This window comes from Eubalaena glacialis, chromosome 15 (assembly GCF_028564815.1).
Source record: "Eubalaena glacialis isolate mEubGla1 chromosome 15, mEubGla1.1.hap2.+ XY, whole genome shotgun sequence".
Classification (NCBI taxonomy): Eukaryota; Metazoa; Chordata; class Mammalia; order Artiodactyla; family Balaenidae; genus Eubalaena; species Eubalaena glacialis.
The window spans coordinates 72,598,256-72,620,643 of NC_083730.1; the positions used below are offsets into that span (position 1 = coordinate 72,598,256).

Below are 22,388 nucleotides of genomic sequence, written 5' to 3' on the forward strand. Positions count from 1 at the left end.
ACCCACCTTGTCCTGTCTGTGCCAACATTCTGCCCACCCCGCCCTCACCCATGCCGGCACCCTTGCCCGGTGGTAGCACCCCCTCTTCCCACCCGCCCGCCCCTGGCCTGGCAGAGCCCCACCCAGCTGGGCGCCCAGGACAGAGACGGTCCCGGCCCCTCCAGCCCCATCTCCCCACATGAATACAATCTGGAAAGCTTGCCAAGAGTAGATTCTTTATTAATTTCTCTTTTTTCTTTTTAAAAAAGTATTCCTTCAGTATAAAAAATAAATATTTTAAATATGACATTGAATAAATAAAAATAATCTGTCAGTATGAAACATTCCCACAGGGTACATTCATCAAAGAGGAATTTGTCCCCCAAGGCCAAGTCCTTTCCAGTAGAAAGGAAGGAGGGAAACACGGAAGGATGCACGGAGCTAGCAGTGTGGATGGGAGTGACGCCCAGGTACTGGGTGTGGGCGAGGGACAGGCAGGGGGGTGGAGGGGGGCGGCAATCCGGAAGTAAGAGCATCTGTACCATCTGAAGGGAAATTAACCTCTCACTTGGTTCTGGTCTCCAGCCCCACACGCTATGTCTATTCTGGAGAGCCAGCGAGGCAGAGCTGGACTGCTTCTATCGGGGAGACATCCCCAAGGAGGGGACAAGGAGAGGGGGAGAAGGACGAGGAGGAGGAGAGACAAATAAATAGTGGTGCTTTCTCGTTTAAAAATTTTTTAAATAAATAAGGTCCCCAATACCCCTCCTTCGATAAACTGCAAAAGGACTGTCCTAACCCCTCCTCTCCTGCCGGCCTCTCCCTCCTCCTCGGGCTGGGGCCGTGACCCAGGATGCAGGTGTGGGTCAAAACCAGATAAAGGAGGAAGTGGACAGCTTCCTGCCCTGCAAAGCTTTTTTCCACACAAAGGCTCCAAAATTCAGAGATGCTGTGCAAAGTGGGTGCCCATCTGCCAGACAGGTTCTACAAAGAGCACTGAGGATGAGGGTGAGGGGCAGAGCCGGGGCTGCGCCTGGGGGAGAAGAATCGCTTGGTCCCCGAGCCTCAGAGGCTGCCCAGGTGGGCCTGGCACGGGGAGTTTGCGTCCACGGGGTGATGAGATGAAAGGAGACCAGCCGGCTCCAAGCCTTCCAAGCCACGTTCACTGAAGGAGCAGAGCGACGGGGGACAGCAGGCTGAGATCCTGGACAAGGCTGAGCGTGACCCTCAGTGTCTTAACCCTCAGTTAAGACAGTGTTGGAAAACGTAACCATCGTGGTCTCCTCCACCACCCGCCACAAAACAGTCTTGCCAACGGGACGGACAACTCCCACCTCCAGCCCCCGACCCCAGGCCTCAGGGCCTGGCTGCTGCCTTGCCCACCTGCCCTCCGATGGCCACGGGTAAAGTGCTCGGAGGAGGCAGAGGGGAGCAAAGTGAGTGCAAAGCACCAAAATCGTGCTGGCTGAACGGCTAGGCTCGCTGCCCGCTCAGGGTTTGAGAAGACGCCAGAACCCTGCTCTTAGCAGCTGCCCCAGCTCTGGGCCCTCCTCCCCTGCTCCCAGACTAGAGGGCGTTTCTCCACTAGCCTGGCCCCAGCACAAAGGAAAGGATCAGGTTCCCTGCCTGGGAGCCCAGACATGGGTGGGGGTGTGGGGGGAGGTGGGGCAGGAGGGACCACAGCTTCCTGGTCTGCATCCCAGGGCCTCCTCGTCCTCCCCTCCAGAGCAGGGGCCTCCTCCCTGGGCCGTCCAGCTTCCTGAGGTCCAGCCAGGTCCTCTCGCCCTCTGTGGGTGTTCAGGCCACCCGAGAAGGCACTTCCCCGCTGGGTGCTGATCAGGACTGTTCCAGGGCCCCTAGACTGCTAGTCTAGAGTCAGCGTGAGGACAAGGAAACAGCAGCAGGTGGGCCACCAGGGCTGCCTTGCTCACTGCTCCAGGGGTGCCATCTCCATGGTGAATGTTGCCTCCAACAGCACAATTCCAGGGGGCGCCAGACAACACAGTGTTGAATGGACCCCTTGGAGCCAAGCAACATGGTGGCCCTGGGAAAAGGCCCCTTGGCCACTCCACAGACTGGCCCAGCCTGCCTTGCAGCCAGGGTCCCGATAGCCCCAGAGCCAGTTACCGTTAGGGTGGGGGTTGGAGCCGGGTCCCCCGTCCCCTCCCAGACTGACCAGTTCTCTCAGCTCCTGACCCTTCTCTGAGCCTCACCCGTAAGGCTTATCCCACTTGTAACATCTTCGACTTCCAGACCAGGCCCTGCTAAGGCCTGGCCCCGGCTCCTGCAGAAGGAGCCATCATATTATTTCTGTTGGAGAGGGAGCAGGGAAAGGGGAATTAACTTTGCTATATAAAGCACCAATAAGTTAATATAAATAGGGCATCAAAATAAATAGACAATCATGCTGGGTCAGACACACAGCACCCTTGGATCTCAGGCTTCCTGAGACCCTGACCTCAACTTCTGCTGTCCCCTTGCTCCAGGGACCAGCGATGGCCTCTGGTGCCCCTCAAGTACCTTTGTGTGACCTCACGGGGCCTCCGTGGGCCTCAGATGTGAGCTGCCACTCTGAACTCCTCCATCCACCCCTCCCTTACAGACCCTTTGCCCACAAGACTCTGGGTCCCCTCAGAACCTCCTCACCTGACTTTGCAACCCGTCCACCTCCCCACACCCCGCCTCCAGGTCCAGCCACCAGACCCCAGCCATCCGGGACAGCAGGACAGACTGCGGGCTCAAGGAAGAAGAGCCCGTCGAGACTTTCAAGGGCCTCTCTTCCTTCCCAGGCCTGAAGGTGGCCTCTCTGCCTCCCCAGGAGCCTGAAGGCCAGCGACCTCCTTCTGGAACCTTCCACCTGACAGTCCTAGGCCTGAGCTCTCCAATCACGCCCAAGACAAGGCAGCATCTCAAACCAGAGCTCCCTTTCTAGCCTTCCACTCACCATACTTGTAGGGGCCAAGGATCCTTCAGGATCCCAGCCCCTCTGGGCTGCCTGAGTTCCAACCAGACCTTTCAAGGTCTACCGAAGGGGCAGCGAAGGCACTGATAGTCGTCATTCTGCTGGGGGCCAGGCAATGCCCCCGACCCCTGCTGTCTTGCCCCATGGTCAGGGTCGCCGGAGGCAACTTGTGTGGTTTGCTCACGAAGACCCTGGCTGAGGGGATGAGAAGGGGCCGAAATCCAGCCCGACACCGGGTGCCTGGCTGCAGTCTCCCAGAAGAAGGGGTGCCTTCTTCTAGTTGGTGCCATATATAGGTTTTCCCTCTGGGAGTTTTGGCTCTGCTTGGCTTCATCACAGCCCACCCTGGAGGGGAGTAGACTGGCCAGGAACCCCTCGGGGTCTGTGAGCAGCCGCCACTTGGCTTTGGCACTGCTCTGGGCCCCAGCCACAGTTTGAGAGCCACCTAAGTCTAAGATCTCAGGTCACTGTGCGCTATGAGACCTCCCATCTAGAAGGCCTGGGCCATCACAGCGATGACCTGCTTATACTTCCCCAGGAGCTGACAGCCGAGCTTCTTCTTCTGGAAGACGTCCTTGCCTGAGGTGTCCGGGCCGTAGGCCACATCCACGTGGGCCACGTGGTACTTGCTGCACAGGCGGCAGAGCACGTTGCTGAGGAGGCCCCGCATGACGTCCACCGTGGCGTTCAGCTTGCTGTGCAGGCTGTGGGCGCTGGGATTGAGGACCTTCTGGTCCCGCGTGATGTTGCCCAGGGAGGCGCCCAGGTATGCGATGATGCGGTACAGCTCCACCAGCCGGGCCCTCTCCGTGCCATTGGCGTGGAAGGGTGGGAAGTCGGTCACATTGGGGCTGCACAGCTTGTCCAGGTTGTTGGGGAACGGCTCCCCCTGGGCCGTGTACTGAGGAGCAGAGGGGCGGAGGGGAGGTGACATGGGAGTCAGGGACGGGTGTTCCAGCCCTGCCACCAAGCCTCTGGGTCAGCTCTTGGGCTTCAGTCCCCCCACCCCAAACACAGTGGCATGAGGACCCAATCACTTGCCCTATAGGCATCTCAGGACTGTCCTGAGAGCCTGAAGTAATTGTGGGTGTGGATTCCCTTGGTAAAGCACCCAGGCCTATACCATGCAAGGAATTATCCTCCTCATCACAATCATCAGGACCACATGGGGACAGAAAGGAAAACACAGAGTCTCACCTCCAACGTGTGCACCACACACACTTGCCCTTTCACCCACTGCACTCATCCTCTTCCTGGGCAGCTCTGCACCCCTGTCACCCACAACCTGCCGTCTCTCCCAACAGCACCTCTCCGTCCACCTCACTGCCTCCTTCTCTGTCTCTCATCAGCCTCTCCCTCCACAAGGTGGAGGAATCCCAAGGCTAGAAGTGCCAGGCACCCCCTTCTCCGGGCAGCTCTGCCCCTATCTAACTGGGCACCCTAGGAAAGTGGCGGAGCCTGGGCCAGGGGGTGGGGAGGAAGCTGAGGGAGTCTGGGTGTAGTGGGACCAGTCCCCCTCCCTTCCCTTCCCTGACCAGCCCCGCCAGCCCAGGTCCCTGCAGCAAAGCCCAGCCCCTCCCTCCCTCCTTCCTTGGCACCCTGGGGGGAGACTTACATAGAGAATAAAGAGGGCTTTGGCACTGCTGTTGAGCTGCGCCAGCTGGTTCTTGATCTGGTTCATGAGGTTGCTGTGACATGGGTGGCGTGTGGCACAGGTGGCATTGACAGGGGTGATGGGAAGAGGGCTCCCCGCTCCATGTTTCCAGTGCAGAACCAGCAGCAGGGGCACAACTCCTGGGAACAGGCAGGAGGGAGCCATGAGCAGGGAGGTGGGGGGGTGGGCAAGGGGTCTCATGGTAGAGGATGCTCCTCGTCTCCCTCGGGGACACCAGTGTCCCCTCTCAGTGTCCAGCTCTCTCTTCGCCCAGCATGGCTGTTTCTTACTTTCACGATGTCACCAAATCTGCTTCTCTGTCCCCCTCTCCCCAGAGCTCTAACCCTCTGTCTCTGCTTCTCTCCCATCTATCACTCCCTGCTCTCTCCTGACAGGAGCAAGGGGGCAGGACGTGAGCTGTTTCTACCAGTTGGAAGCTGGGTCCAGGGTGACACCATCCTGGCCTCTGGCTGGAGGGTACCATGCCCCAGCCCCAGCAGGTCTCAAGGAAAAGAGCAGCCCCTGCCTCTCCACCTCCCAGGATGGTCCAGATTCCTGAGTGTTACTTCACACTTCAGTCTCCCAGAGTGGGCTTCTTAGGGGACCATGGGGAGAGGGGGGGTTTCTGCTGACCCTCATCTCCCAAACCTGTCACATGATTTTGGCTCACTGGGCCCTTTGTCCCCTAATTCTGTGGTTATCCTTCTCCAAATGTGGCCACTCCCCTATCTAGGACCCTCAACTCCACCCCAATTCTGCAGTTCTGCCCCCACCCCCTCCATTCCCAAGTCATTCTTCAAAACTTCCTATCCCACTCTGTATTGCTCCTGGCCTCCATGCCATCCCACTCCTGTCTACTGGTCCTTGCCCCAGGTTGTGGGTTAGGACAAGGAGAATCCTGGGGTCCCTCAGTCCCCCAGAGCCTTCGGGAGGGAAAAGGAATGGTGCAACCAGGAAAGAAAAAAGGGAAAATGTCGCACACAGCCAGGTGGGCGGGGGAGGAAGGAAAGTGAAAGGTGACAGGAGAGCTGAGAGCTGTCCGGGCCTGTCCAGGATCGCCCCTCCCCCCCCAGGGCGCCTGCTTCCCGCCTCCCCCCACCCCTTGCTTTCCAGGTGACCCAGGCATCAAGGGTTGGGGTCGGTGGACCTGTGAGGCTGGAGAACCGATGAGGTTGGGGGAAAGGGTGGCGCGCAGGAGCCGATTCCCCTCCTGGGACAGTGGCAGCCTCAAGTTCACTTCTGAGTCCCCTGTGCCTCCCAGCATCCCCCGGCAGTGCTGAGGCTCCCGGATGGCTGGGGGGCCCCCACACCCCAGGCTCACCTAGCACAGACCACAGCTTTCCAGACACTAGCAGATGGAGGCGGCACCTGCTCCTGTCCCGGGCCGGAGTTTGCAAGCTGCTCAGAGGCCGGCGCCCCTCCCAGGGAGCAGCCCGGGACGCGGTTGGAAAAGAGAAAGCGGAAAGACAGAAAGAAAGAAAAAGAAAGAAAGAAAGAGGGAGGGTGAGTCCCGGAGAAAGTTGAGCGGGAAGAGCAGCAGGGAGAGCCGGCGGAGCGAGAAGGAGGAGGAGAAGGAGGAGGAGGAGGAGGAAGGCTGCGGCGCACCCTCCCTTGCCCGCCAACCTGCGGGCCCCAGGGCGGGCTGGGCGCGCGGTGCCGGGACCATGTGCCTGCTCTCGCTCCCGGCCGCCACCCAGCGCCTCCGGCGGCCCGGCGGGCTGCGCGGGCGCCCCAAGTGTCCGTGTGTTTGCGGCGAGTGGGTGTCCCGCTCACGATCGCCAAGTGCCCCAAGTTGCCGCTGCGCCCGTGGCGGGGCGCGGAAGCCGGCGCGGGGCGGGTGGATTTACCTGCCGCCAAGACCTTCATTATGGGCTGGACTCCAGAGGGCCTTGGAGGAGACCTTAGATGCCTGCAGTTTTCAGAGGTTCATGCTCAAATGGGGAATTTGCCCGATTTATATACTGGAGCCTGTGTTGTAAGACAGAGAGAGAAACAGCTATATTTAGCAGGGATCCCCGTCCAGGAAGTTGTTTGAGGTGCATCATAGGAAATTATGAATGGAAGAAAGTGAGAGTGAAGGGGGGGCAGTGAGGGGGGAGAGTGGCGAGAGCAGACTTTTTCCCTCTTCTAAGAATTTGATTGATAAAATTATAATGAACTCTTCAACAAAACACCCTGTGGTTTTCCTGCGTGGCTTGCCCTGGGAGTTGTTTGAAGATGGGGAGGGGGAGGAGGGTCCCCGAGTCATCGGGGTCCCTGGGCAGTGGGTACCCCAGACAGCCCTGACTCACCTGGGCTTGGGGAGGTGGCTTGAAACTAGGCAAGCAGACGGAGGCTGCCACCTGTGGCCCCCTGGTCAGGGGGTTTGGGGGTCAGTGGGGAGGAGGCAGGCTGGGGCTTGGCTGAGAAGGAGGTTCCAGGAAGAGGGGCTGGGGCCCTGGTGTGGACTTTAGACGGTAAAAAAGCGAAACTGAACGTGGGCGCTGGAAGCCACTGCAGAGGTGGCCTCCTCCAACCTGCCCGCTGCCACCAGGCAAAGTGGGGCTCCCAAGGGGACAGGTTGTCCAGGGTCCCACAAGGTCAGGCCTCCTGACTGCCATCAGCAAGCCTGCATTGATGACCACAGGTACCTGTGGGGCTGAGGAGGGGGCTGGGAAGATGGGAAGTGAGGGGTTACTGTGACTCCCTTCTTTGGGGAGAGCCTGGGGAGGAGATTCTGGGAAGGTGTGATGTGTCTGGCGTTTACCTAAACTCTTTGCACCCTTCAGGGGAGGGTGGTCCAGCATTTCCATTTTGAAAGGACATTTGAAGCAGAGACTTAAGGAGGCTGAGCCAATCGGAGCCAGGTTTGCTCCTCAGGACGCAGAGGGATGGCTGAGGAGAACAGAAAATGTCTTGGAGGGCCCTTGGGGCTCAGCATCAGAGAATGATTATGGCCCCCAAAAGGTGCTTCTGGAGTCTCTTAGGCAGGGTCACAAATTCTGGTGTCTATCGTGGCCAGGTAGATTCATAAATGAGTAAGGAGGGGCAGGAAGGAATGGTGAGGACTAGGGCAAAATGACCACAGAAACTCCTCCCTGGCAAAAAGCATTCAAAACAAAACAAAAGAGGTGGGGGAGTGCTGGTCAGACACATCTGGGGCTATGTGGTCCCACAAGTTGCCAGGGGCGTCCCTGCTGCAGCCCTCCCACCTGACCCCGACCAGAGAACAAGGCGGGAGAGTTGGTTCTCCAAGGCCAGGGAGCTCTGCAGCCTTTCCCTGGCCCCTGATTCCCTCTGCCCACCCCCTCAGCCGTCCTCCATGCCCCCAACTCCCACCTCTTGCCACATCCCGGAGGACCTGCCCAGCGTCGTTCGTTCCTCCCTCTTCGTGCCAGCACGAGCCCTCCTGCTGCCGCCGTGCCCCCTCCCCCCAACGCACGCCCTGCCCTCTCCAGGCTGCTTCCTCCCCGCTCTCCCAGCTGGGCCTCGGCTGTGGGGCGATAAAACTGCCCATCCCAGCGGGCGCTTCCCAGCAGGGAGGAGGCTAGTAGAGCCCACACTGGCTTTCCTTCCTCCTCCCGGCCGCTCCACACCTTGTGTCTTCCTTGGGGGCCATGGAAGGCCCCACCTGGCACTTGCCCCTCTCATGCACCTGCTCTGGGGTCTGTGTATGCCCCTGGGAGGTCCAGCCACCCCAGCCTGTCTCAGGCAGCCCCACACCCCAGGACATCCCAGGTCACCTCCCTCTCATAATCCCCCAGGCCCAGTCTCTCCTGCAGGAGGGCCTGAGCACCCGGGGAGCATGAACTCTGGATCAGCCTCCAGACCCACCCCCCACATCTCCCGGACCCCTGTCGTCTGACTCATCCTGACTCTTCTGATGTGGACCCCAAATCCATTTGACCAGGGCCCCACAGAGGCCCCATCTATGGATCCCCTCTTCCCCCGCCCAAGTATCTCACTGGGTGCCCTGATTCTCCTGGAGGCCGCCTCCTCGTCCCACTGCCCTCCTGCCACAGTTCCTCCCCTGCATCACTCCCAGTGGACTCGCCGGGTCTTGCACTGTCCTCTGGCTGCCCAGACCCTTCCTCAGCCCTATAAAACGCCCCCAAACGCCATGTAATCTCAGCCCCACCCCACAGGAAACAGGAAGTGGGGCGGAGTCTAGAAGACACTTCACCCTCGCCCTGACTGGCCCCCCTCCCCTGCCTCAGTTTCCCCTCTCACGGTACCTGACTTGGTCTGTGCTCCCCAAGTGTTCTGGGCCCCTCGGCACCCCAGGCCCAGCCTCCCTCTCCTGTCCATGTCCAGCCACCACCTGCACCGGGCCTCTCGGGGGCAGGCCGGGCAGGGTCTTGGAGCCGCGGACCCGTGAGCCGCCTGCAACGTGGCCTCGGTCCCCGGGAATCGGCTGCCCAGGCGGCGCTCCAGGCCAGCTTTGGTCTCCTGGAGTTTGTTTTCTTCCTTCCCTCTCTACGCTGCTATGTGTGTGTGTGTGTTTTCCCCAGCTTCCTCACGGAAGGCATCCTCCCTTCTTGGCTGCCTGCTCCCAGGGTCGTGACCCCAGGCCCCACCCTGGAGTGGCAGCCCCAGCCCGGCCCCTTCCAGCTGTGACTTCATCCCCAGCCTGTCCTGATTCTGCACACTGGGCCTGCTGGGGATTTGACCGGCCTCGGGGTGAGGGGGACAGTTGGGGCCCACATAGGGCACCCTCAGCCTGGGCGGGGGGCAGCCAGGCCAGGGCTGGGGTGCTCCTCCAGGCGGCTGTGCCATCCACCTGCTCATCTCCAGGAAGTGAGTCCAGGGCCGGCCTGGGGCCTCCCCAGGGCCCCTGAGGGCTCTTTCTCTCCCACTCACTTTGGCGCATGTGGCCATTCAGCCCCTCCTTTTCTTCTGATTCTCATTTGCCATCCACAAGTCTCTCTTAGAATGTCAGGTGGGGAAGCTGAGGCTCAGAGAGGTGAAGACACTTGCCCAGAGCAGCACAGAGAGTTAACAAGAGAATGAGGCCTGGACCCCCGGCCTCTGGCTTGAAGGCTGCAGCTATGCCAGCAGCACCTCATGCTGCGATGGGAGCAAGGGGTGGCGAGCTGTACTCAGGCCGCTTCTTCCAGGAAGCCTCCCCTTCCTCCCACAGCCCAGGTTAGCTGAGTCTGCCCAGTCCTGCCCACTCTCCTTTCAAGTGGGAACAAGTCTCATTCCTCCCTCTTTGAGGGCTTGGTTGGGGTCTGATCCTCATTTGTACTCTTGACAGCACCTGGCTCAGGGTTACATCAGAGCAGGTGCTAAGTATTTTCTAAAAGCATTTTAGTTTCTAAAAGCTGTCTGTGCCAAGTCTCTCATGGTGAGAAGGCGTAAATTCTGCTGGTTGGAAGCATGGACTTCAGCCTCAGTCAGAGCCGGGTTAGAGGTTTGGGTCTGCCAGTTATGAGCTGGGTGACTTTGAGGAAATGACCACGTCCTGGCCTCAGTTTTCTCATCTATAAAATGGGAATAATGACACCTGTGCTGTGGGTTTGCTGTGAGGGCTCAGGCTCAGCGCAGTTCTGGGAGCCCAGCCAACCCTCTGCTCATCAGCATTGATCCTCCTCACCGCAGAGGAGTAAGGGTTCTTGTCCCCATTTTACAGATGAGGAAAGTTGGGCATAATCCAGGGCTAAAGGGGGAAAGCTGGGCAGGAGAGGGGCCTGTTCATTCTCTCCTGATGGATAATGGAAACAAAACACCCTCGAGCCTCCAGCTTCCGGGGTGCCCCAGGAAGATCAGATGGGTTGCTGGGGGGGCTGGCACGGCGGTGGGCTCTCTCTCCCTATGTCCCATCCTGGCCCGTGACCACCCCCACCCCAGGCTTGAGCTGCAGACAGTGGCTGACCCAGCCTCACCGCCCCCAGGAGCTGATTCACCCCCAGGGCCCATCTGAGAAGGAAGGAGACATAGTTCAGCTCAGAGGGGCTTGAATCACCAGCCGCCCCCTGCGGAGCCCCGGGGGGAGTTGTGGAGGTGGGGGACAGCCCCCTGCCTGTCTGTCTGTCTCTTTCCTGGGCCCCGGGGCACTCGGGGGAGAGGGTAACGTGGAAGTGGCCATTGGCAGGGGGTGGCAGGGAGGTACCCTCTCAGCCAGGCATCCTGTGTGGGCAGCCAGGAGCAGTTACTCACCAGGTAAGCAGCTCTCTGGGCATCGGGGAATTCCCCAAGACTAGTGACCCAGAAACTGAGTGCTCTGGGCAACCCCCATTGCCCAGGCAGGCCCCCCTCCTCCCTTCCCATCCCTCTTCCCTGTCCCCAACTAAGATCTCAGTTCTCTGAAAACGCGACCAGCAGCTGCTCTCAGCCATCAGCTCAGGCCCCGCTCCTCGCCTTGACGCTCCCACCTGGGAAATGAGCACAGGGGAGTCAGATGGGCCCAGGGGAGGAAGTTGGGGGCCAGAGGGAGTGGCCCAGGACCAGAGTTGGTGAGGGGCAGCCAGAGGAGACAGGAGAAGCTCAGGAATTCCTGGCACAGCCCTGGAAGTTGGGTATCCTGTCCAAAAAGGCAAAAACACCTCATTATTCAGCACTTGAGAAAGGAGGATGTAGCTACATCTGCAGGGCTGCCCACCTCCACCATCTATATGCTCTCATGTACTTTCCTGTGGCCGCTGGCTCGGCTTTGCAAGTCACCTTTGGTCCCTTTGGGGCTAGGGTGGTAGTACCCGTGAGTAAGGGTGTGTCTTAGAGCTAGGCAAACATGGGTTTGATTCCTGTCCACACCTGTGACCTGGGGCAACTGGCTTCCTCTCTCTGAGCCCACTGAGAGTGGGGATGCGGTAGCGCCGGGCTCATGGGGCTGTCATGAGGATGTTAAGTGGGAAACACACAGTGCCTGCCACGTGGCAGCCATTCTAACCAGAGGTCGGGGTGGCCACAGGAGGGGCTCAAACCCCAGCCTGAGTCAGGGGCTTGGGTTGGGCCTGGGTCCAGGGGTCCGTACTCCACCCGTGATCTGAGAGTTAGGCCAAGGAGGGCTCCTGGGTCCTCTCAGTAGACAGAGTGTGGCATGGGTCCTGGGGGAACAGGCAACCTCTCAGAGCCTCTGCAGGGGAATAAGCAATACTTCCCACCTTGGGAATAAGCAACACTTCCCTTCCAGCTGTCTTTGGGGCTCTTGAGGTCCAGCTCTGGGCCTATAGTCTGCCCTTCTCACTCTCACCCCATCAAATCTCTGGCAGGGACCAGCTACACACCCTCAGGGCCAAGTGGGAGCCAGAAGCCAGTCTGGCCACCTGCCAACTGTCCCCAGCATCACCCTGACATTTCCTGACTGGTTCTGCGTCAGGAATCACCCCCCTGGAGGTGAATCAGAGTGACTGCATATTTTTTCTTCAATTCTGATAGAAATTGCAAGGGAAGCAGCAGCCTACAGGGCTCCGATCATCAGTGGGGTCAGAGGCCTGCCTCCGAGGTCCATGCCAAGTTGCATGCGGCCTGATTCCACTGCAGGCTCTGTCCTCAATGTCTCCATCTTTAGAATGGGTGTCTCTCCTCCCTGATGGTTCATGCATCAGCCCTTAATGGATCTGGCATTTTAGCCTCTGCAAGCACTTTGACCTCCCCCAGGCTCTCTCTGAATCTTGAACTAGCTTGAAACCATCGCAGGCAGAGGTAAAGAGCGATATTTTCACACTGTAAGTCTCTGCCTCTTAGTGGATCATGGATTCAATTTAGAGAGTTGCCGCCAGCACTTTCAAAAGAAAATAGAATCGCAAAATCACCCAGCATTGCCCAGAGCGAGGGCAAGCACTGCTCGGTGAAACTTTTATTTCCGTTGTCTGGATGTGTCAGCGTGTGCATCACTCTCTGGTTGCAAGGTGCAATGTGTTTCTAACTGCGGGTCTCAGTCAGAAACGTCTGTAAGCCACTGGTATCGATGATGAAAGCCAGGCCCTGAGGGGCTGAGGAGTGACTTGCCTGAGGTCACTCGGCAGCTGGCAGCGTGGGGTTCCTGACTTGCTCCTCAGCTGCCGTCCCTTGCAGCCCAGGAGTGGCAGGAGGTGCTGCGGGCAGGGTGGGGCCGGGCAGGTGCTCACGGTGGGGGGCGGAGGCCTGGCATCACCCGGTGCCAGGACAAAGGCCCTCCCAGGGCCTGGCTTCTCACCGTCCACTCCCTTCCGCAGCCTCAGACCCCCGGGCTCCCCACCCCGCCCCGCCCTGCCCGGGTGGGGCCCGGAATAGTCACAGGCCTTCCTCACTCTGCCACCGAGCTCTTCATCCTCACTCGGGCAGCGGGAGGGGGACGCAGGCTGCAGTCCCCGCTCCAGGGTAGCCCGCGGCCCAGAGGCCCAGCCCATTTCTGGGAGTGCCCGCCGGGCTCCCCTAGGGTCTGTCTCTCCCGGCCCGAGTGGGCATTCGCATGTGTGTGCGTGTGTGGTGAGGCCCTTTGTGTGGCCGTGTGTCTGTGTTGGGCTGTGTCTGGCCGTGTGTGCGTGTGTGAGTGTGTGGCTGGGAGGGAGCCAGGGTGGACACACCTCTGGCTGACTTTGTGAGCCCCCTGTGTGATTGTGTGAGTGTGTGTGTGACCGTGTGCCTGGATCCTGTACCAGTGGATGTGAATCTGTGCGTGCCAGGGGTCTCTGGACACGTGTGGGGAGGCGTGACCCTGTGTGTGTCTGTGTGCGTGCGCGCGCGCGCGCCCCCGAGTGTGTCTCCAACAATCCTTGCTCCTCACCCTCCAGCCCCCGCCCCTGGGAACTCTGTGGCAGCCTCACGTCACGGGGGCCACCAGCAGCTGGTTTCCTCCCCACCCCGCCCCAGCGCCGCCCCCCTGCCCTGGCCACCCTGACTCTTGGCTCAGGGACTAAGCTGATGTCAGAGCTGAGCTGACAGCTTCCTTCTCCCACTGGATTTTCCAAAAGAGAGAGACCACAGCCCAGCTCCTATTAAATAATCGCGGGGTTGGTGGGGGGAGGTGGGGAGGATGTTTCACTCAGTGATTTCCTGAACTCAGAGGCAATAAACAGAACAGGAAGCAGCCCCGCGGACCCACTCAGCCTGAAACTGGCGTCCCCTCCCCCAGACAAGCTCACTGGGGCCACCCTGACCCGACCCCAGAGCTGATGTCAGGAAAGCAGCCAGGCCCTCTCCCCAGACCGTCCCTCAGCGCCAGCGCGGACTGAGGAAACCGTTCTGAGGATGGTGGGTGGGAGGTGATGTGAGCCTCAGGCCTGATGATAAGATGGAAAGAGTAGAGTAGCCCAGTCCCAATGGGCGGGGAGGATAGAGGGGATGAGGCCCGGCTGAGGTTGGACCGTCCTCCTCCTGGGAAGAGAAGAAAAGATGAGCTCCCTGAAGTCAGGGAGGGCCAGGACCAGGTAGGGGAAGAGTTGGGGGGAGCCGAGAGGAGAGGGCCAGGCTGCCCCCTCTGTCCTCCAGGTAACCTGGGTATGACACCCGTCCCCACTACCCTGCACCCTTGAGCCACTCCAGCCCTGCTTCCCATGCTTTCTGGGGCACGTGGCTGGCCCATCGCAGACCCCAAAGGCCTTACGAGCTTCTCTCCCGCCTGCATCCCCCAAAGCAAGCAAAGCAGTCACGAGAGTCCCCTATTGTCTCCGGTCCTAACACCCATCCCCACGGGAGACACTTTAATCCTGGTTTTACAGACATGGAAACTGAGGCTCAGAAAGTTGAACGATTTGCCTGAGGTCACACAGGGTGCGATGGAGCCAGCTCTCCAGCCCACGACCCCACAGCCTCCCTCAAACCGGAGCCAGGAGGCCAAGTGTGGTCCAGGGCTCACTGGCAGCAGGGGGCCAGGGGGGTCCCCAGGATGAGTCAACCCTGGGATCCCCTCCTTCTGCCTGGGCCGGCCGCTCAGCTGCTTATCAACTGCAGGACTCCATGACACAATCCCGCTCTGATCTCCTGCCCAGCCAGGCCTCCTCCACCCCTGCCCCACCCCTGGACCCCGTTTCCGCTTCCTCCCTTTCTGGGTGGGACGGCGCCCGCCCCAGGATCACAGTGGACTGTCTAGAGAGCTGGAGTCCCGCAAGCCCCTCAGTGGCTGTGGTTTCCCCAGAGTCCACTCTGGTCAGCAGGCTGGTAGCAGGAGACCCTCACATAGAGGGAGGACAGTGGCCTGTAGTTCCTGACCCTTAGGCTCCCCTCCAAGAGCCCACCTACCTCCTAAAGTGGTGTTAGCCTGGGAAACTTAAAGACCACCCTGGCCTCTGCTGCCTCCATGTCCCCACTTGCAAAGGGAAAAGGTCAGAAAGAATGAGGGGGGTGTCAGGGGGGTGGGGTTGGTGGTCTCTGCAATCAGCCAGGCCTCAAGGGCAGTCCTAGCTCTGTCACTCACGGCCTCAGACAGGTGACCTCATTGCTCAGACCCCAGTTCCAAGAGTATAAAATGGGACACAATGTTGTCAACCTGTGAGGTTAACATCACCCTCTGGGAAACCCTGCAGGCACAGAAGACATGCCTGAGTGACTGATAGTATTATTATCTTAGCTGTTAAAACTTCACAGGTGGGGCCCAGAGAGGGGAAGTGACTTTTCCAAGGCCACAGATTAGTGGCAGATCCCCAACAGCATGCGGGCTGCGTGCCTCCCTCAGGCTCCCAGACAAGGAGTCAGGAATCCCAGGTTTTAGTCCTGATTAGCTGTGAGGATTCCAGAAAGAACCTTTTAGGAGTCTCGGTTTTCCCGTCTGTAAAACCAGCCTGGAGAAGGCCATCCGTCTCCAAGGATCCAGAAAGGCTCTTTGAGGTGTTAACTATGGGATGGGGTGGTGGAGGATAGAGAAAGCCTCCCAGGCACCCTGGAGCGCTGGACGCAGCGGGGGTGAGGGCCAGGTCCAGGGCTCGCGGCCCAGCGCTTGCCAGCACTCAGCCACTGAGCTCAGCCCCAAGCCGCGGGCTGCAGCGCCCCCCACTGACCAGTGGGCAGCAGGCACCATGGCAGGGGCACCTCCAGCCCCGGGTCCACCTGACTGGGTCAGTGCCTCCCCTAGGGCTGGGCAGGGCAGGATTTGGGGATTGAGGAAGTGGGGGTAGATGCCTGGGGCTTGGAATGGAGGGTAGGCCGAGGCCATCAGCCAGGGCGGGGAAGGAGGCCAGTGGAGGGGTCCTGTAGGAGCCTCTGCCCTGCTGAGCACCTGGGGCTGGGGGTGGGGGGGTGGGGAGTGCATTGAGGACTGGCCACAAGGGGGTGCCAGAGACCTCATGCAGCGGGCCTGGGGTGGGGGCTGCGTGCCTCCCTCCAGCGGGAGCTCTGGGAGGAGGGGCGGGGGTGGGGGGTGGGGTGGGTAGGAGGGAGAGGAGGCGAAGGAGGGGGAGGAGGGGGACTTATGTCCCTTCCCACCCCCTTCAAGCCCCAGGACCACCCAATCCCCACCCAGGACAGGTTCTGGGGACAATGTCCCTGCCCTCCTGGGAGCCTCTCCCCAGTCCTGGGGAACTGCTGATGGCAAGATTGGGGTCCAGCCTCTTCTCAGGTTATTTACGCCAAGGTGCCACCCGCCCCCCCCGCCCGCCAGTGCCAAACTCTGTGAAGACTACTTATATTTCTCCTTTCTCCCTGCATGGTCCCGTGAGCTGGTGCCCCCACAGTTAAGCCCATCTTACAGAGTAAGCAAAGCACAGAGAGGTCGAGTCCTCTCTGGGTCAAGGTCAAAAGTGTAGGGGCCATGACCTTGACCAACCACACACCTCAGAGCCTCCCTTGAGGGACTTCACTTTAGCAAAGACTCCCTCTCTTCTCCCGAAAGCAGAGGCAGGCAGGGGCCACCCTGTGACCCACCGCAGCCCCTTCTGGGGGGACAGGGACCCTCTACCTGCCAGGTCTCCATCCCAGGGAAAGCTAGGCCGCCACGAACTCAGAACCCTCCACTGCTCTGGGGAAAAGGGAACTTGAGGGCCCCTTGGGAATCCAGGAATCAAGACCCCCAGGGGTGACCCCTTCAGGATGGCAAAGCCAGGATTCCGGCCTCCCCATCCAGTACTCTCTCCTCTGCCCTCTAAACCTGCCATGATCTTTAACCCCTCGGGTGTCCACATGACACTTTCACATCTGGTCTGAACTCTGCCTCCACAGGCTCAGAGAGATGTGCAGGGCACGTCTTACCATGCCCATTACGTGGATGCGGAGACTGAGGCCTGGAGAGCCGGGTGGGCCATCAGGTGCCCCCGACACATGAGGGAAAAGGTGATGTTTGCCTGTGCTGAGGATAAATTCGGGGAAGCCTACCGTGGTCTATGCTGCGCTGGACCCTCCAGCGTCTGGCGGGGTGCTTGCTGGGTCTTCAGTGGGGCACCATCGACGTTGGGCCAGGCTCCTCTGCTTCTCTCTCCTGCTGAATCTTCTCTGGAGACAGCTCCTCACCCCGCCCCCGACTTGACTTCCCGTCCAGGGCCGGGTGGCCCTGAGGCTCCCCCCACTTCCACCCCACCCCCTGGCTGAAGGGCTGGGGGCAACAGGGGCCGGGAAGCCCAGGTCCCTGGCTAGACTGCACCTGACACAGATGGGGCAGGGTCTTCAGGCTGGTTGAGGGAGAAGCAGGGCCAGGGGTGGGGAGGGGGCGTCCTTGGGCCCGGCGGCCCCTGCCCTGTGCTGCGTGGCGAGGCCGCCGGGGCCTGACTCACGGCTGACTGGGCCGCGCCCAGCCCGCCAGGGTGATCCAGGCCGGCATAAGGCGATGACTGGGCAGCCCTCCACATGACCGGCCGGGGTCGGCCTTAGGTGTTTTGACTCAGACCTGCCACAGGCCGTGTGCACCAGGGCCATGTCCCCTTGTCCCCATCCCTGGAGGAGTCACAGGGCTGCAGCCACCCCCCCGGACACGGTGCCCCTCAGCCACCACTCCTTGCCCTGGCACCCACCTCAGAACCCGGGAGCCACCTGGCCCATCTGGTCCGCCCTCCTCCACGGGCTCTGGGGCCCCACCTGCCCAACCCCCTCCCTCAGAGACCTTCGCCCCTCCCAGAGTCAGTGGAGCCCAGCCCTCGGGGACGCCCCAGGAAGCAGGGAGCAGGGTTGGCTGAGCCCAGGGCCTCCCCACTCTGACCGTGGACTGTGACCCTTTCCTCGGCGTGGAAAAGGGGTTCTGTGGGCGCTCCGGGTCCCAGGCCTGGCGTGGGTGGTGGCAGTGAGGAGGGGGGACAGGGACAAAGACAGAAGAGCTGCGAAGAAAGAAACCAACAAGGAAAAGGGAAAATGAGGGAGAGAAAATAAAGAGGACGCGGCTCAGGCACCTGTTCTGTGACAGCTTATGACGGCAGCGCCAACAGACCCTGCGTTGCATTGTTTCCCAGAAAATCTCTGCTCTGGCCTGGGAGGTGGCCAATTAACTGAGTCTGTTGTGCAGACAGGGAAGCCGAGGCTCAGCCCGGAGGTTACACGGGCCACGGGGCTGGGGTTTGAAGTCATTTTGCTGAACTCCCAAGTACTTTCCTGTCCCTTGAGAGAGAGCGTTCAAATCACATCAGAACTGGCGGGCAGCGAAGGCGCTGAGGCCATGGAGGCCAGAGACCCAGATCTGCCATTTGCAAGCCGGGAGTTTGTTCTTTAGACAGACTATAAGCGCTGGCACTCCATCCTTGCCTTTTTTCCTGCAGTTTCCCTGCCCTCCACGCCCCCCGTCCCAGGGAACTTTCCATCCGTGTGTGTCCTGTTCAGGGTTGACTGAGGGGCTGTGACTGTCACCCTGAAAAACTTGAGAAAGAGAAGAAAACCCAGCTTGTGGTCGATTCCAGCAGCAGGGTTGCCCGAGGACTCCTTATCTCCCTGACCCTGTACCAGCTCGCCCATGGCCCACGGCTGCTTTGTCCCTTCACATGAGCCACTGGGGGGAGCATATGCTATTTGCAGGCTCACAGGGCATCGCCACTCTGGGAAAAGCATGCCTTGTGGGGGATCAGCTTCACACTGTGGCACAAAAGCATTATTAGAACCCCGCCCCCCACTACGCCTCACGCCGGATGGTCATGGGAACCCTGATCTCACAGCAGTTGTCGTTGTAGTAGGTGGGGGGGGGGGGACGATCCAAGAGGGCTCGTTCTGACTCCAGGTGCAGACACCAGAAACGACCCCTGCAAGCTGCCCTGCCTGAAGCCCCAGGGAAGCCCCGCCAGCCACTAGATGGGGAGTTCAGGAGGAGGGGCCTGGGAGGGCGGGAGGCGTGGGGAGGGGGAAATGCAGGCACTGGGAGGTCAGGATGCCTGGATGTGTTGGGGGCCAGCTGAGCACGTAGCAAATGCAGAGATGAACTGGCAAAGTTGGCTGGGCCTGAGATCAGGGCCCTGGCCGGCTGTGCTGAGGAGTTTGGAATCGATGCCTCGGGCAGCAGGGTGGGAAGGAGTCATCGAAGGTTTGTGAGCAGAAGACATGACAGTCAGATGTGTCCAGGGAATCAGGACCTGGTTGGCGGTGGGGAGAGAAGGAGGCACGTGCCAGGGACGGGGCGTTGGAGAAATCACAGGATCAATGGTGAGAGAAGAGGTTGAGGCTGAGGGAGGTTGAGGGAGGTGCGCTGGGGTTCTGGAACTTCAGTGGGGGCAATTAGGAAGCAGAAAGGTGTGGGCTTGGGGCTGAGTTCGGCCTTGAGGCACCCACAGGGCACCCAGCAGATGTTCTGGCAGCTGGGTCTGTGGATCTGGGACCAGGCTGGAGGTGGCACCTGCAGCTGTGGTCTCATCAGAAGACAGTGTGGAATTGACAAGTCCTCACTGATAGGACCCCCAAGAACCCCACCCCAGAGTCTGGGGCTCCCTGATCTGCTTCCTGCCGGGTGGGTGCAGCTCCAGTTCAAAGGCAGCCCCAGACATCTCTCCCGGGGCTTAGCCACCTCTCTAGAGGCTGGCAGGGGGCCCAGGCAGGGGTGGAGAACAACCTCCCTGGGCTTCCCAGCTCTTCCTCCGCAGACCAACCTCTACCCTCTCCGTGGGCAACCACATGCTGCCCTAATGCCAACTCCCCTTCTGCTCCGGGAGCCTGAGGGTGCCTGGCTTTCGGTGTCTGCCACCTCCCACCCCGAGATTCCCAGCAGCCCAGCCCGAGGAAAGTGCCCCACCCCCATGCTGGGGCAGGGCAGAAAAGAGCAAGGCCAGCCCCTGCCTTTGGCCACACCTGGGTAGCACCTGTCTAGGCCAGGCTCCCTGCCCTGCTCCTCACTGAGCTCCTGCTGGGTGCCAGGTACTGTGCTGAGAGCAGAGCAAGGCAGATGTGGTCTCCATCCTTGGAGACTCCAGGCTAGCGGGGGAGGCAGATGGCAAAGCAAACCAGGGGAGGCCCCCCACATGACAGTTTTGAGAAAAAAAATAACTAAGTTGTTAGACCCAGAACACGGATGGGGGTAAGAATAGCCGAGGATGCACTAACCAAAAGAACAGAGCACAGCATTGCAGACAGAGAGAAGAGCATAGGCAGAGACCTTGTGGTGGGAGGGTACCCTGGGCATATTGGGATCCCAAAAGCGGCTGGTGGGGCAGGAGCCCGAGAGCAAGAGAGAGCCCATTGGGGGGCAGTAGAGACCCTTACTAAGTACTTGGTAAACAGCCTGGAATACATTGGGCGCTCGCTGGTTGGGAGTAAGAGACCTGGAGTTCTAGCCCCAGCGCTGCACTAACTGGCTCCGTGACATTGAGCAAGGTGCTTCCCCTCTCTGGGCCTTTTTGATAAATCAGCAATGCCCTCACTCACTATATCCTCATCCTTGAATGCTCGGAGCCTTTGCCCTAGCTGTTCCTGCCACCTACAGGCTCCACCCCTTCTCCTGTGCGTCATTCAGTCCTCAGAGTGGACATCACCTCTTCCAGGCACCACACTGACAACCCACGTCACCTGACTCTCACTCTCTATTACATCACCGCTTTGTTTTTGCCAGACTCAAGCTCACACTGCAACCTCAGATGCTCCTGTTGGTTCTTTTGCTTGTCTATTGTCTGTCTGCCCCCACACTTGGGAGCTCCGTGCCCCTGGGGACTCATGAAATTGTCAGCGGATTTACAGAGCCTGAAAGGTGACAGGAGGATGCTCCTGCCCTGGCGTCTAACGGACCTGAATATAAAATGTGCCCGCCCCCAGTAAATTTGCTCTGAGGACTCAAACTCTCTGAGCCTCGGTCTTCTCATCGGCAAAGTGGGTCATATCTATTGCGGGGAGTCCCACACAGGGCTCTCTTCCACCCCATGTTAAGTCCTGTTCTCACCAGAAATGGGACTGATCCAGGTCAAGTTCATCGGCTTCTGTGAGCCCTTCCTTTGTAGCTGCTGCCTCAGCATGTCATCAGCCTATAGATGACCCTCCCGAGGCGGGGCCCTGAGCATCCAGGGAGAGCCAGGTGGAATCCCTATCCACCCTGGGGCCCTTCAGGAAGCAGTTTCAAGCACCTACCAGGTTACAGGCCACATGTGAGGCAGGATCTATTATTATCTTGTCTGTTTCACACAACACACATCAGCACACATACCCCCAGCCAGACACCCACAAGGGCCCAGAGCAACCCGTACACTCCATCCTTCCTCCCTCCCCTCTGGCTCCCAAACCCCAACACCCCTGGTCCCCAACTTCTCAAGAGAGACCCATTCAGAAACAACAAGCACCTTGCCTGTGCTTGAGATGCCCCACAGTCAGAGCCCCCAGCTGACTGGGGTGGGCGACTTCCCTTCCTGGATAGAGCAAGGACCCCCTAAGCCCAGGCCCCAGGTGGTGGATGCTTGTGGCCTTACCACATAGGGACACCCCCCCAAGAGGCTCCCCCAAATCCTGTCCCACAAGGCAGCAGAGAGACACAGGGGCTTTAGAAACCAGGCAAGTTTTAAATATATGTTGGCACAATAATAACATTAAATACACATTATAAATAAGCCTTATAAATAGGAAACAGATAAAAACTGATTTAAAAAATCTATAAATTAGTCATGTCCCTCCAAGGAATTGGCCCAGTAGCTTCTGGGACCCCCTCCAGGAGGGCAATGGTTTCAGCATGAGAAAATACCATGATGTACCACCAGGGGGAGCAGCCAGCACCCAAGACCCAAGACCAGGCGCTTCCAGGTGCTAGCTAGGTCTCTTCCAGAGAACTCAGTCTGCGCCCAGTGGCCATCTGTACTGCGTGTCCCCATGTATGGAGAGAATTTGATATCCACCCTATGTCACAGAGTCCCAGCAACTGACAGGCAGAGAGGGCTTTACACAGTCCCAAGCCCTTCGAATCACAAAGAGAAAACTGAGGTAAAGAGAGGTAAAGTGGCCTTGCTGAGGCCACACAGCAAGTTAGGGGCCAACCTTGGACCCCCCCCCCCAAATCAGTGCTCTTTCTAGTACACTCTGCCCCATCACAGCTGCCTAAAGTGAGGTCATCCAGACATCCAGGGGTCTGGCCCGAGACGTGATGAGGCATAGTAGGCCAGCTCAGGCCCTGACCTCCCCCCCTTGGAACCAGGCCACTAGGGAAAGGAGGAAGTATGGGGGCAACGGCCCTGCAAGTCATGAGAGGGACAGTCCGGCAGGCCTCCGGGGAGCAGAGCAGGGGGTGGCGGCCAGTCTGGCCATGAGTCATCCTGTGTCATCAGACCCCTGAATCAATGGAAAGTTGGCCCCGTGTGGACCTGACCTGGCCACCCCACCAGACTGAGGAACTCAGGGCTGGGGGGCTCAACAGCCTGACCCTATGTCCCTAGCCCAGCCCAGAGGAGGTAGAGGGGCTGCTCGGCTCCCACCCCTTAAAGTGCACTTCTGAGAGGTGGGGAACAGAGGGGAGCAGGATGGCAGGCCCCGGGGCTGCGCCATCCTGCAGAGTACCTGCTGACCTTTCACCTGGCAGGGGTGCCCCTAAGG

General features: G+C 59.7%; 1 protein-coding gene across 1 annotated transcript; it reads right to left on the reverse strand.

Annotated features, from left to right (window-relative positions):
- Positions 1-2,754: 2,754 nt before the first annotated feature.
- On the reverse strand, positions 2,755-6,474 carry LIF (LIF interleukin 6 family cytokine). The gene is made up of 3 exons (XM_061169890.1): positions 6,443-6,474; positions 4,557-4,735; positions 2,755-3,842 (listed from the first exon to the last, which is right to left on the reverse strand). The coding sequence occupies exons 1-3, from the start codon at positions 6,459-6,461 to the stop codon at positions 3,432-3,434; spliced, it is 609 nt and encodes a 202-aa protein (XP_061025873.1). The 5' UTR covers positions 6,462-6,474; the 3' UTR covers positions 2,755-3,431.
- Positions 6,475-22,388: the final 15,914 nt, after the last annotated feature.